Source organism: Balaenoptera physalus (genome assembly GCF_965194825.1).
Source record: "Balaenoptera physalus genome assembly, chromosome: 8".
Lineage (NCBI taxonomy): Eukaryota > Metazoa > Chordata > Mammalia > Artiodactyla > Balaenopteridae > Balaenoptera > Balaenoptera physalus.
Window position 1 is genome coordinate 2,341,907 of NC_138887.1, and position 13,696 is coordinate 2,355,602.

At 49.9% G+C, this 13,696-nt stretch overlaps 1 protein-coding gene across 1 annotated transcript in view; it reads right to left on the reverse strand.

Annotated features, from left to right (window-relative positions):
* The window catches only part of GRB10 (growth factor receptor bound protein 10), a 47,565-nt gene extending 44,209 nt beyond the window's left edge, over positions 1–3,356 (reverse strand). Inside the window, exons 1-2 of the mRNA XM_082473197.1 lie at positions 3,170–3,356; positions 2,203–2,359 (exon numbers count right to left, since the gene is read on the reverse strand). Coding sequence (XP_082329323.1) covers positions 2,203–2,359; positions 3,170–3,211 — 199 coding nt within the window. The 5' untranslated portion in view covers positions 3,212–3,356. The remainder of the gene's footprint in view (positions 1–2,202; positions 2,360–3,169) is intronic.
* Positions 3,357–13,696: the final 10,340 nt, after the last annotated feature.

Consider the following 13,696-nt stretch of genomic DNA (forward strand, 5'->3'; position numbering starts at 1 on the left):
CATAGTTCTTTTCAAATTGAAAGCACAGTCAGACTTTTGAATGGTCTTTCAACAATATTCATTATATTTGGGTCCAACTATGCAGATGCATTTTTAAAATTACAGTAAGTCCCCTACATACAAACGAGTTCCGTTCTGAGAGTGCGTTCGTAAGTCCAGTTTGTTCGTAAGTCCAAAGAATTAGCCTAGGTACCCAACTGAGTCGGCTATATAGTACTGTACTGTAACAGGTTTATAATACTTTTCACACAAATAATACATAAAAACAAACAAACACAAAAAATAAAGAAAACATTTTTAATCTTACAGTACAGTACCTTGAAAAGTACAGTAGTACAGTACAACAGCTGGCATACAGGGGCTGGCATCGAGTGAACAGGCGAGAAGAGTGACTGACTGGAGGAGGGAGAGGAGGTGGGAGATGGTAGAGCTGAAAGATCGTCAGCAATAGGAGGTGGAGGGCAAGCTACAACTTCACTCATGCCTGACATTGATGGAACACACGTTTGCATCATTGAAAGTTCGAAACTTGAAGGTCTGTATGTAGGGGACTTACTGTAATTCTCTCTGTGTGTGTGTATGCATGTATATTGGTATATGTACACGTGTATGCATGCATGTGTATATATGTCTGTATATACATGTGTGTACAAAAAAACTGCAGGGTTCCAACTACTGTTTAATTTCCAAATTACTTGTGTGCCAACAGATGCTTTTGGTAACCCTATCAGACCACTCGGGTCTATTCATGGATGTCCCAAACCGGAGCTTGCCAGCCGGTCGCTGTGCTGTGGCACCACTGAATGTACCTGTCAGGAGAAAGCTGCTGGGGACAAAGGACAAAGCATCTGATGACACACAAGTGCACTGCAGATCCGTAGTGACGGGAAAGAAACCAGGTGGAGTTCTTAGCGTTTACTTTAAAACGCACACTGTCTGACAGCACAGGGGAGCCAGAACACGTGACTTCCAGCAACGCCAACTCAAATGTACCTCGTGTCATGTAAGCTTAGACTGTACAATATGAGTTGCCCAAATGCCATTTAGTGAAAGAATATTCCAGACCTAGAGGCTTAATTTCAATTTCTTTGTCATTCTTAAAGGTCATGAGAAAAATGTTAAACTGTGGGAAGAAGTTTGCAAGCTGTGTAGTTTTTCTCTCCTTCAAGACACAGAAGAAAATAGAGCTGTTGATTTAGAAAAAATTCTAGTTTTAAATATGTGCCTATGATTTGGAAGCACCGTACGTTATCCAAAATGAATTTAAACGAAAGTCTGAAAAGCTTCTTTACCTGAAATAAGCCACCTAAGCCAGACAAACAAACCAAAGACCTCAATAAGTTCTGTAAATAGTACCTATTTCAAAATAATCTCTTGCTCTCTCGAATCACTCAGTGACACTGTGTGAGACTCAAGCTTAGGGGACATTGCTTTATGGCACCCTCGACTCCCGGGGGCCTCCCCGTGCCCTCCTGCAGGCTGTCACCACGGCTCCCCGACCCCGTCAGGTAGAGAGCTGCTCTCTGCAGTGATGCCAGAATCTCCCCAGGGCGCCTCCGGCTGCACACCCAGACCACAGGTGTGCAGCGAGCCCCTGAGCCCCTCACAGTGCCTCCTCCTGCCAAGTCACAGGGACCCTTCCCTCCTACTGTGGCTGAGCTCTTGGGAGTTACTGCTTCAAACTGTGCAAGAGCGAGATTCTGGAAGCACCAGGAGAGAGAGGCCTGGGAGGGAGGAAGGTGAGATTTTAGGAAAAAGAGAAGAGGCAGGAGCGTGGAGGACAACACACAGACCGCCTGCTGCACTGGCTGGCAGGGGACACTGCAGTGACAGTCTGGCATCTGGCGGCAGAGGTCTTCACCTGAAAGCCCACCGAGCACCCCACTGCTGTCCCCCACCTGGAGCTGCTCCCCCTCACCCGGTGCTGCTCCCCACCCAGAGCTGCCCCCCACCGGTGCTGCTCCCCACCCGGAGCTGCTCCCCACCCGGTGCTGCTCCCCATCCGGAGCTGCTCCCCACCCAGTGCTGCTCCCCACCCGGAGCTGCCCCCCACCGGTGCTGCTCCCCACCCGGAGCTGCTCCCTCCCACCCAGTGTTGCTCCTCCCCCACCCGGTGCTGCTCCCCACCCAGAGCTGCTCCCCCCCCACCTGGAGCTGCTCCCCCCCACCCGGTGCTGCTCCCCACCCAGAGCTGCTCCCTACCTAATCCCAGGTGCGGGTGGTGCTCCACCAGCGTCCAGCTGTTGTCGTCCACACAGTGACTTCTGTAAACCAGCAACTGGCACAGGTCCCTGGCTGTCGTGTCCGCCAGAATCTCCACCACTTTGCTCGTCCCGTCTTCGCTAAAGACTTTAACATCCTGCAACACAAGGCGGTGACACTTACAGATGAACAACCTTGGGTTTTCAGAAATAAACACTGAAACAACATAAACAGGAAATGTATAGACAGCAGTGCTCCAACACATGTCTAATTGTTTTCCAGGCGGCGGGTGACCAGAGGCTGCGGGGCTGCAGGCCACGCCCATCGACACTCCCCTTCCCTTCTGCCTCCCCCTGCGGATGCGCAGGGCACATGGGATCACAACACAGGCTCTTACAACGCCCAGGACACCTTGGGGACACATGGCCAAACCAGAGCGTGTGAGCTACTTCTCTACCACCTGTCTCGGGAAGTGACAGAATTCCTTTAAAATACTGCTGGCGGTCTTGGGATTGGACATTCTACAGCTGAACCAATTGTAAGAACAAACAAAGCAACAGAAGGCCCGCAGAAATCCTAACTATCTGCAACTCCAGCTGTTCTCCGTTTCTGGGGTCCTCAGTGCAGCAGACAGCACCCAGTGCCTCCTCCTGTCACCGCCACTCACCTTGTGTTCATTGAGGTGTAGGGAGAAGACGAGAAGTAATGTGAATATGCTGAAATTGAAAATACTAAAAAGAAGGGCACAGTAAGAGCAGTCACAAAACCCTCTGGCCCCGCCCCCTGCGAAATTACAAGCCAGTTTAGTTTTCCCAGCGTTGTTCAAAGCCATGACCTATGAACAGCTCCCAGGCAGGGGGGTGGCCAAACAGAAATCCAGAGGATCAAAAACCTAGCCTGCCCCAGCTGCAAGACTGATAGGGATGCCGCATTTAGGGGAAACATGAGATGCTTCAAAAAACCTTACCTCAACAGCATGGAAAAAGCAGTCAGAGGAACAAGATGGCATTTTAAATCGAGACTGTCCCTTGAAGGGGAGTGTGTCCCAGCCTTTTCCCACTGTCCCTGGCAGGCAGGGACCCCTCTCCGGGCACCGATGGTGGGGACGGAGCCCCGGCGGGCAGGCTGTTTCTGGGCAGCAGGGAAGTGGCTGTGAGGCTGCCTCGGGCTCAGTCCTCTAGCTCATGAATCAAGCCAAGAGGGGCAGACCAATCAGGTCCCCGGCCGGGCCTGATGCAATCGCCCCCCACTCCCACTCCAGTGCCCCCGCCCGAGGTGGAGGTGATGACAGCACGACGACAACACAAGGCTCAGACCAACACTCCAGAAAAATCCCTGCTCATTCTTTCCCATGGCAGTGAACTAACAGGCAGGACACTCAGCCTGAGCACGTGTGTTCTCTGAACTCAGGCCTGTCTGCCAAATCGCTCAGCAACTTTGATCCCTGCAACCCATGCTGTCACTTGCGAGTTTGGAGCTGGAGCTTTCTGTGGCCTGAGTGTCAGCTGGTCTTAAAGAACTGGCCGCAGCTCTCTGTCTGTCTCTCTCTGTCTCCGTCCTTTTTCTCGTGTTTTTGATCAAGTGCAGACTTTGAACGTTTATTTCCACAGCGCGGAGCCTGGCAGGGCAGCGAGCTGCTGGGATGAAGTCCCACGGGGATGGCACGTTGCCACAAGGACCGTCCCAGCTGACTTAGGGCTCACCCAGCCGGAGGGGAGGCAGGACCAGCCCGGGGGACAGAGCCCTTCAGCAGGGCAGGGTCACTGCCCCCGCTGTTCCTGCCACCTCTCTGCCAGCCCCCCAACCCCGACTGGATCAGGACTGAGGGACCTGCTTACAGCTCACATTTGTCTTTAAAGAAATCCACCCCCTGTCTTTTCTGGAATTGATGTTTCACTCAATGACAGCTCTACTTCTCCAAAACCAATTAAATATGCAAATACAGCTGTCATGACTAAGTATATAAAAATAAAATTTAATTTCAACAGAGAAAATGTCTCTGGTCTATAGGTAAACACTTTGTAAGAACAAATGCATTAACATAAAAGAAAAACAAATTTTTAAAAAGCAATGAATTCATACAATTCCTTATATATATGCTAATTGTATATAATTACATACATATATAATGTATGCTACAGCAGTGCGTGCATACAACCACCCAAACCAACTACCCTAATTTTCCTTCTTTCCTAAGTTTCTAAGTGAGCTTATCTGTGACGACAATGAACGTTATTTTCCCTAGGAAACTTAAATTAGGTTGAAGTGTGTTTCCCGTCTCTCTCTCCAAGTCTTTTCCTACCCAAATCATCCATAGCACCAGCTTTTAAATCTTCTTTTCAGCCCTACTGCACTTTTCTTTAAACTCTCTCCCTCACTTCTCTGTTGCTCCAAGGCCATGCCCCCAAAGGTCTATATATAGTCCGAGTATTAGAAACTAAGATGTGCTTTGTCATATGGCCACGGCCCCGGCTTTCAGATCCCCACAGCCGGCTGGGGGAGGGCCAGGAGGGGAAGCTGGGTCTGGGCTGCAGGCCTGTGACAGGGACAGACACAAAGGGACACAGGCTCCAGGACAGGACCTCGAATCCTGCGTTGCCCTCTCTGATCCCGATAGCGCTGTCCAGCTACCTCCCCCAACTCACCAGGGCCTGCCGACCACAGGTGACACAGGCCCCGAGACAGACGGACAAGAAAGCCACCACACACCCCTGCAATCTCACACTGGGAGCACGTCTGGAGCTCGAGGTGACAGTATCTGTAACGAACACACATGCACAAAGGAAGCTGTTCCCACTGTGCCTCGAAAGCCAGCAGCTGCAGAAGGAGCATTTTGCACCGTGCCCACTGCCCCTGCGGTCAGCTCCTGGGCAGTGCTGGGGCTCGTTCTGGAAGCAAACGGGGGTTTCCATCTCAACCTTCAGCGCGACAGGCCTGGGCCGAAGGACGCCAGGGAGCAGGCTGAGGCTCGCAGGTCGGACGCTCGACCATCATCCCGTGAGGGCGGGATGCAGAAGCGTCTCCCCTGCGAGCTGGCCAAGGCCTCCGCTCCACCGACTCAGAGTTCAGCCAGGAGACCAATACCAAAGGGCACATATGTATCCGGGGTAAAACTTCCAGGGAACACACGGACGGACCTGGGTCCTGCCAGGATGCGGGAGAACTCAGAGCGCAGATCCGCAGTGCCAGCCTGGCCCAGCCCCTCCCTGGCTCTGTGACACCCCAGTGATGGAAGGTGAAGCATCACTCATGACCCCCTTGGCCCAGGTGGGGCTTCAGGGGAGATGTTCTAGAATGAGACCCGCTGCAATCCGGCCTCGTCACCAACTAGCCGTGGGAACTGGGCTGAGTGGCCCAGCCTCCCTGTGCCTCACCCTCTTCGCCTGTAAAATGGGGATCTGTCAGCAGCACCAGGTCAGCCTGCCGTGGGCTAATGGGAGCCTCTCCTGAAAAGCTCCCAGCCACCTGTGCCTGCCCCCGGGGTGCCCTCGGATGGGCCAAGGACCTGGGGACGAGGCAGGTTCCCACTGAAGGCCTGAGACACGGCAGCGGCGGGTGGGGATGGCCGGATCCTGACAGCCACGACCGACTCAGGTTTGCGGTTCTGAGAAAGCAAACCTCATGACGGGTAAGAGGCAGCGGGAACAAGTCAATTGGAAAAACCAACCACTGAATCTTCAACTTCTGTTTCTGCAGCACAAAGGAAATTAAGTAGCTAACTGCTTTTAAAAATAAAACAATAATTTATTAAGAATAACCTATATGGTAAAAGAATCTGAAAAAGCATAGATATGGTGAGTGCCCTACATACGAGAGTTCCGTTCCGAGAGCACGTTCGTAAGTCCAATTTGTTCGTAAGTCCAACAGATTAGCCTAGGTACCCAACTAACACAGTCGGCTGTATAGTACTGTACTGTGATAGGTTTATAATACTTTTCACACAAATAATACATAAAAAAACACACAAAGAATAAAGAAAACATTTTTAATCTTACAGTACAGCACCTTGAAAAGTACAGTGGTACAGTACAACAGCTGGCATACTGGGGCTGGCATCGAGTGAACAGGCAAGAAGAGTTACTGACTGGAGGAGGGAGAGGAGGTGGAAGATGGTAGAGCTGAAGGATGGTCAGCAACAGGAAACGGAGGGCAAGCTGCAACTTCACTCACGCCTAAGGTTCTGGTTCCTTGCTGGATTCAATTCTATCTACCCTCTTGAAAGAACGATCCAGTGGTATCTGGGTAGTAGCTCTTTTTTTTCTCATCATAGATGACACGGTAGCACTGGATTGCATTCTGAACGGCTGGAACCTTTGCATACCGTTCCACGTTCGGGTCCTGTGCCTCAAAAACTAACAGTGCCTCCTCCGACAAAGAAAATCCCCTTGCCATTTCCTGCATCATGAATCTCTTCTGTTCTTCAGTTACTTCTTCTTCCTCTTGTCTCTCTTCGTCCTTTCTCTGGGCCTCCAATTCCATCAGGTGTTCATTAGTAAGCTCCTCATGTTGCACAGCAAGGAGTTCAATGAAGTTGTCCTCTTGCAGATCTAGCTTGCAATAAAGACACTGTACTACCGTACTCTGTTATACTGTACTGTACAGTAAAGTACACGAAAGCACAACCCCCTGTAGAGGATGCACGCAGGTGACAATGTATACCAGACACATGAACTAACTTACATGATTGGACATGCAAATGCACGTTCGCATCTTTGAAAGCTCACAACCTGAAGGTTTATATGTAGGGGACTTATTGTATATGTATATGTATAACTGAATCACTTTGTTAGTACACCTGAAACTAACACAACATTGTAAATCAACTATACTCTAATATAAAATAAAAATTAAAAAAAAAACAAAGAAAAGAGCAAATCAAGTTCAAGGCAACAGCCACTTAAATACTTATAACATATGAGAACATATGCCATCTGCATGGCATAATTCTGATTCTGAAACTTGTAATAAATTCCTTGACCGTGCTGCTTTTGTTGTATAAATGATAAAAATAAAGAAACTTTGAATTTAAAAAAACGTAATATTAAAGAGGGCATAATTATGCCACCAGCCTGAGATTCTTTCGTTTCAGGGTTAGCAGGGGGAGGAAGGAGGCTTTGCCAGGCTACGTAGCCCTCTGACTGGCTTGGCACCAGGGCCCGTCTTAAAAGCCCCAAAGTGGTAATAGAAGGTCTGTCCTTCCTGGAGCTCTGTTGACGCCTTTTATGCATTCATCGTATGGAGAGGGAAGTAAGAGCCTAAATCTTTGCAAACTTGCAGGAAGGAGTTTAAGAACAGTTAGGGTTGAAGGTACATCGTGTCCATGGTCGTGGTCCCCACCAGGCAGGCAGACGTTGGGGCCTCCTCCCTGCTGTCACCTGCACTCCTGCTTCGGGCACCGGACACTCCCTGCTGGGCACACGCAGGCTCGGGATCTTGTCTGAATTCCACAGACTCTTGACTTTGGTTGAGATCAACCCGTGAAAACAGCAAATGGAGGACTCTCAGCTCTTTGCCCCAGACCTGTCCCAGGTGCAGGACGTCCCGGGGGGGACAGCAGCCTCCAGGTGCCTGGGCTGAGCAGAGCAGCGGACCCCCAACCCTGCACAGAAACCCAGGGAGTCTGCAGGGTCTGAGCCGGGGCGTCCGGGCAGCTTTGTCTCAGTTCTTCGTCATCCAACTTACTTCTTAGTTCAAAAGCTCCCTGGTCCTGTTTAAATGCATTTTTCTAAGTGAGGATGTAAGCTGGGCTTTGCAGTAACTCCCGAAGCCTCCTGTAAATGCTGGGGGTAAACACTTAGGAAGAAGCCAGGCTGTATCCAAGGGCCACGAGGGGGCGTCCACGGTGGGAGGGTCAATATCGAACGGGAGGCACATGAAAAATGTTCCACACAGCTAATTATTAGAGAAACACAAATCAAAACTACAGTGAGGTACCACCTTATACCAGTCAGAATGGCCATCATCAAAAAGTCTACAAATCATAAATGCTAGAAAGGATGTGGAGAAAAGGAAACCCTCCTACACTGTTGGTGGGAATGTAAACTGGTACAGCCATTATGGAGAACAGTATGAAGGTTCCTTAAGAAACTAAAAACAGAACTACCATATGAACCTGCAATCCCATTCCCAGGCATATATCTGAAAAAAAAACATGGTCCGAAAGGATACATGCACCCCAATGTTCATAATAGCACTATTTACAATAGCCAAGTCATAGAAGCAACCTAGATGTCCAACGACAGATGAATGGATAAAGAAGATGTGGTACATATATACAATGGAATATTACTCAGCCATAAAAAAGAACAAAATAATGCCATTTGCAGCAACATGGATGGGCCTAGAGATTACCATACTAAGTGAAGTAAGCCAGACAGAGAAAGACAAACACCATATGACATCACTTATATATATGTGGAATCTAAAATATGACACAAGTGAACTTATCTATGAACCAGAAACAGACTCACAGATACAGAGAACTTATGGTTATCAAAGGGGAAAGGGAGGGGTGGGTTAATTAGGAGTTTGGGATTAACAGATACAAAGTACTACATATAAAGTAAACAACAAGGTCCTATTATATAGCACAGGGAACTATATTCAATATGTTGTAATAAACCATAATGGAAAAGAATCTGAAAAAGGATATATATACACACACACATATACATATACACACACACACACACACACACACACACACACATAGGTAGAAGTGAATCAGTTTGGTGTATACCTGACACAACACAACACTGTGAATTAACTATACTTCAATAAAAAAAAATATCAAAAGGGACTTGAGGACACAGGGAGGGGGAAGGGTAAGCTGGGACGAAGCGAGAGAGTGGCATGGACATATATACACTACCAAACGTAAAATAGATAGCTAGTGGGAAGCAGCTGCATAGAACAGGGAGATCAGCTCTGTGCTTTGTGACCACCTAGAGGGGTGGGATAGGGACGGTGGGAGGGAGACACAAGAGGGAGGAGATATGGGGATATATGTATATGTATAGCTGATTCACTTTGTTATACAGCAGAAACTAACACACTATTGTAAAGCAATTATACTCCAATAAAGATGTTAAAATATATATATATATATATATATACATATATATATATATCGAGAGGGAGGCAAGGCTGTGGAAGACAGGAGGTGGGAAGGGCTGAGGGGCTCCCGGTCCCGCTGGGGTCATGAGGAGGGAAAGCAGGAAAGCCAGCTGAGCCCAGGCACGTGGCAGGTCCACCTCTGAGAGCCCAGTGGCCACACCAGGGCCCCGAGTTCACGTCCTCCAAGGCTGATGGAACCACCTCCCGACCAGGCGCGGGGTGGAAGCCTCGGGACAGCTCGCCCAGATGGAGGAGATGGGCCCACGGGGGCCGGGTCTGAACAAGGGCATCTGCTGTTCGCCTTCCTCTCTGTCAGCAAGACGCTTCTCAGGAGCTACACGAGGCTGTTGGTTCCGGGGGACCCTGAAGCCCTCAAATGGGGCAGGCTGAGCAAGTATGGATGAAACTAGATGTACTTCAGACTAGGGCAGAACCAGGGCCAGGATGGGTTCATTGTAGTGAAAAGAATGTAATTCTACCAATTTTTTTCCAGTTCTGGTCTAAGTCAATGATGCTGTTTTGAGCCACGGGGAATGATAACTGAAGTTGCTACACATAAGCATGTGGTTCTATTCACCAAAGTTAAGAATATCACTATCATCCTGTTCCATTACAGGGACCCAAACCGACTTAAAAAAATAAGCATCTGAGTTATAATTGATTGACTTCATGTTGCAGAAAGAATTATTGACAAAAATATTTTAAGTCCTCGCAATCCTTTCCAAAGGAGTTAAAGTTCTAGAAAGAACTCACAAAGTAGTTCTTGAAAGTCAACCGCGGATCCGGAGCCCCTCTGTGGACACCCTCACTGCCTGGCACTCACAGGCAAGATTCAGGGCACACAGCCCAAATCAAACCCGAGTGGTTCAAGGGTACACAGATGCATTCGTTTTTTCTTACGGGTTTTCATTGTAACGCATTTGGAAAATGCCGAAGGGACAGAGGAAAGAACTCGACAGTCACTGACAACTCCCAGATCTGCTGCTACAGTTCTGGAGTGTGCCCTTCTAGTATTCTCTCGCACAGGTGTTTATAAATAGACGCACTGACATGACTGTGCTCAGACAGCAGACGCGGTTCTGCAATCGGGCTGTGGAGCTTCATGTTACACCATAAACATCCACCGGGTCTTTGTGTCTCTTTGGTGCTTTAGTGCCTGCGAGGGATTTCTTCACATGTCATGTTGTATCAACATGAACGTCATGCTGCCCGTCCGGCGGCTTCTAGACTTTCATTCTCCTCAAGTGCTCCCTGGCACACCTTTATACGTGAGCCTCGGTGTGTGGGTTGAATTATTTTCTCAGGATAAATGGCTGGATGTCAACTTTCCTAAAGTGCCACCTCTAATAAGGGAAACGTTTCCAAGAATGGGGATGCCGGGTGTTTGGCAGAATGCGTGCTATTCCTTAAAACAGGATTTAAGGAGCACGGTAGACCTGCGGGCATCGTCTGAGCATCCCCAAACCTCCAGCCTCCCACTTAGCAAGAACTCACCAAGCACACTCTCTGTGCTGGCCCCAATCTCCCGGATGTCCAAGGGTCCCGCCACCACTGTCTAAGTGCATCAATTACGGAGCCTGTGAACCTGCCAGCCCTGGGTTCAAGCTCCTGCTCGCCACTCACTGCACGAGTTATCCCCTCTGACCTTCGACAACCCTCAATCCCCAGCCTATGTGACAGTGAGGGACTGTCACATAGGCTGACGGTGAGTGTCACTCAGAGAAATGCATGCAAGTCCCGTCCCACAGCAAACGCTCCACAGATGATCATTCCAGACACACTCCGCTTGTCTCCTCCTCCTGCGGGCATCACGTGCCTAAAAGATCCCCCTCCCCATGCACTGCAGGACCAAGACCCCTGCGGCGTCAACCCAGGAAGAGGGAGCGCTTGGCAGGAAGCTCACCCTGGGCTTCTGCTCCAAGACTTCTATGGGGCTTTTAGCTGTTTCTGGTCTTAGTATGTAGTTGAAAATCCAGATATTAGGAGTCTGCTTTGTATTTCAAGCAGCTAAAGCCCCCAACGAGAGGCAGTGATGGTCCTCAGGAAAAGAGGCCCCCATCACGGCCTGTCCATCCTGGTGGGGTGGGGGCCGGGGAGAGCTGTCCGCCTACAGCAGGGGTTGACCAGATGATCCCTAAGAGGCCTGATAACCTGGGTGCGTCTACGGCTCTGCCGGTGGCAGGTGGCAGCTTCTGGTGGGCAGGTACCCCTGCAACGTGAATTCGGGCTGAAGCCTGCAAGGCAGCCCGGGCTGGGTCTTTCTATCCAGATAGAGCCCTCAGTGGGAGCAAACTCCCAAAGCCAAGCCCTTCCTGGGTTAGGCTTTGTCTTTTGGGCAACGTATTTCAGGGGAACTCACGGCACTAGGGCCGCAAACGTGCAGTGTAAATGCAGTTCCCGTTTGAATATGGGATTTTTAAAATGAGATTAAGGAATTGGGTGTCTCAACGGTATTAATGGTCCTGTTAAAGAAAAAAGAAGTGTCAATCTTTTACAGAAACATGCTAAAAAATGTATAGGTAAATGACGTGATGGCTGGAATCTGCGTCAACACAGTATATGGGGGGCGTGGCTTCACAGTTGTGGGGTCTGGCTGGGGGGCACACGGTGTTCACCCCACTATTCTACTTTTGTGCAGGCTCTAAATTCTTCATCAACAAAACCTAAACAAGCCTTCGGACCCTTTAGCCTTGTGCTGCCAGAGGAAATAAAGCATATTTGAAGCCTTTTCCTGCCTAATCCATTTGAAGAATTGAACCCAGTACCCCTGGGTAGAGAAGGCAGCACCCCTTCTCTCCCTCGGTGGTTCCTGATGGGGGGTTAGGGTAGGGGTGGATTTTGCCCCCCGAGGGACATTTGGCAGCGTCTGAGGCATTTCTTCTTGTCACAACTGGTGCGTGTGTGTGTGTGTGCGTGTGTGTACGTGTGTGTGTACGTGTGTGCGTGTGTGTACGTGTGTGTGTACGTGTGTGTACGTGTGTGCGTGTGTGTACGTGTGTGCGTGTACGTGTGTGTGTGCGTGTGTGCGTGTGTGTACGTGTGTGTGTACGTGTGTGTGTACGTGTGTGCGTGTGTGTGTGCGTGTGTACATGTGTGCGTGTGTGTACGTGTGTGTGTACATGTGCGTGTGTGTACGTGTGTGTGTGTGTGGCGGGTGACTGCTGTCCTCTGTGGGCAGAGGCCACAGATGCTGGTCAGCACCCTCCAGGGCACGAGACGGCCTCACATCCAAGGACCCCCCAGGCCCAGACGTCAAACGCGCTGAGCGCAGAGCAAGGGGAATCTCGTGCTAGGAAGCAAGGTAGTACTTTGACGAGGACGTGCCACAAGGAAATAGGAACCAGCCCCACTGGGACAATGGGAGCGTCAAAGCGATGGCTGTAAGCAAATAATAATGTGTCCTTACTGACAAAGAAACACACAGGTAAACAGCTGGGAGACAAGGGCTGCTCTTCCTCACTGCCCAAGGCCAACTCACAAACGCAGAATGAGAGTCAGAATCGCCAGACAGGATCATCCGTACGCGACAAAACCAGTCAGCGGAAGTCGGAGGGAGGAAGCGTATGAACCTGCTTTCAAGTCATCTTCCTTTAAAGCACTTTTTAATCACCAAGGGAATAATGGCAACTTCACAATGGAGAAACGTAGCAGACATGGGTAAGAAACATCATCGGTGATAATGGAGAAACCAACATCACAACGTCCCGAACTCCTGCCCTGAGAGGGACGCGGCTGTCTGTGGCCTCTCCACCACGTACACCCTGATGGGGCCCCAAGGAAACTCCCCACAAACCAAAGGGGGGGCTCCGGTAACCGCTTACATGCATATAGGACCAGGGAAAACGATTTAAAATGGGACAGCATGTTAGCCACTAGGGAAGCCGAATAAAGGATCTATGACAGGTCTTTGTATTATTACTGCAACTGCTCTATAGGTCTGAAGTTATTTCAACGTAAAAGTTTAAAGAACACATTGTGCAAAAATAATGACGTGTGGGTCCCCTCTGTCACTCAGCATCTCACCGGTGTCCTATCACCCACAGAGGCGAGGTCACAAAGATGACATGAGGGGACTCTTGCTTAGTTGCTCTCTTCGTCAGGAGGCCCCTCCTCCTTCTCCACTAAGCCTCTGTCTTCACTGTGCAGGACTGTTAAGATACCAAATCCGCAGGCACCAGGCAGTTCAATCACGGCTGGGGTCAGTAAAATGTCCGAAATGCAAAGACGGCGCTTTGGGAGGTCAGGCCCACACAGGTGTGCAGCTGCCCCTGCCCGGGGAGGGCCCACGGGCACGCCTGCGCTCTGCGAGGTGGCTGCGTGAGGGGACCACCAGACAGGGCAGTGACACGGCACGCCCCCGCCACTGCCTGCCCCTCTG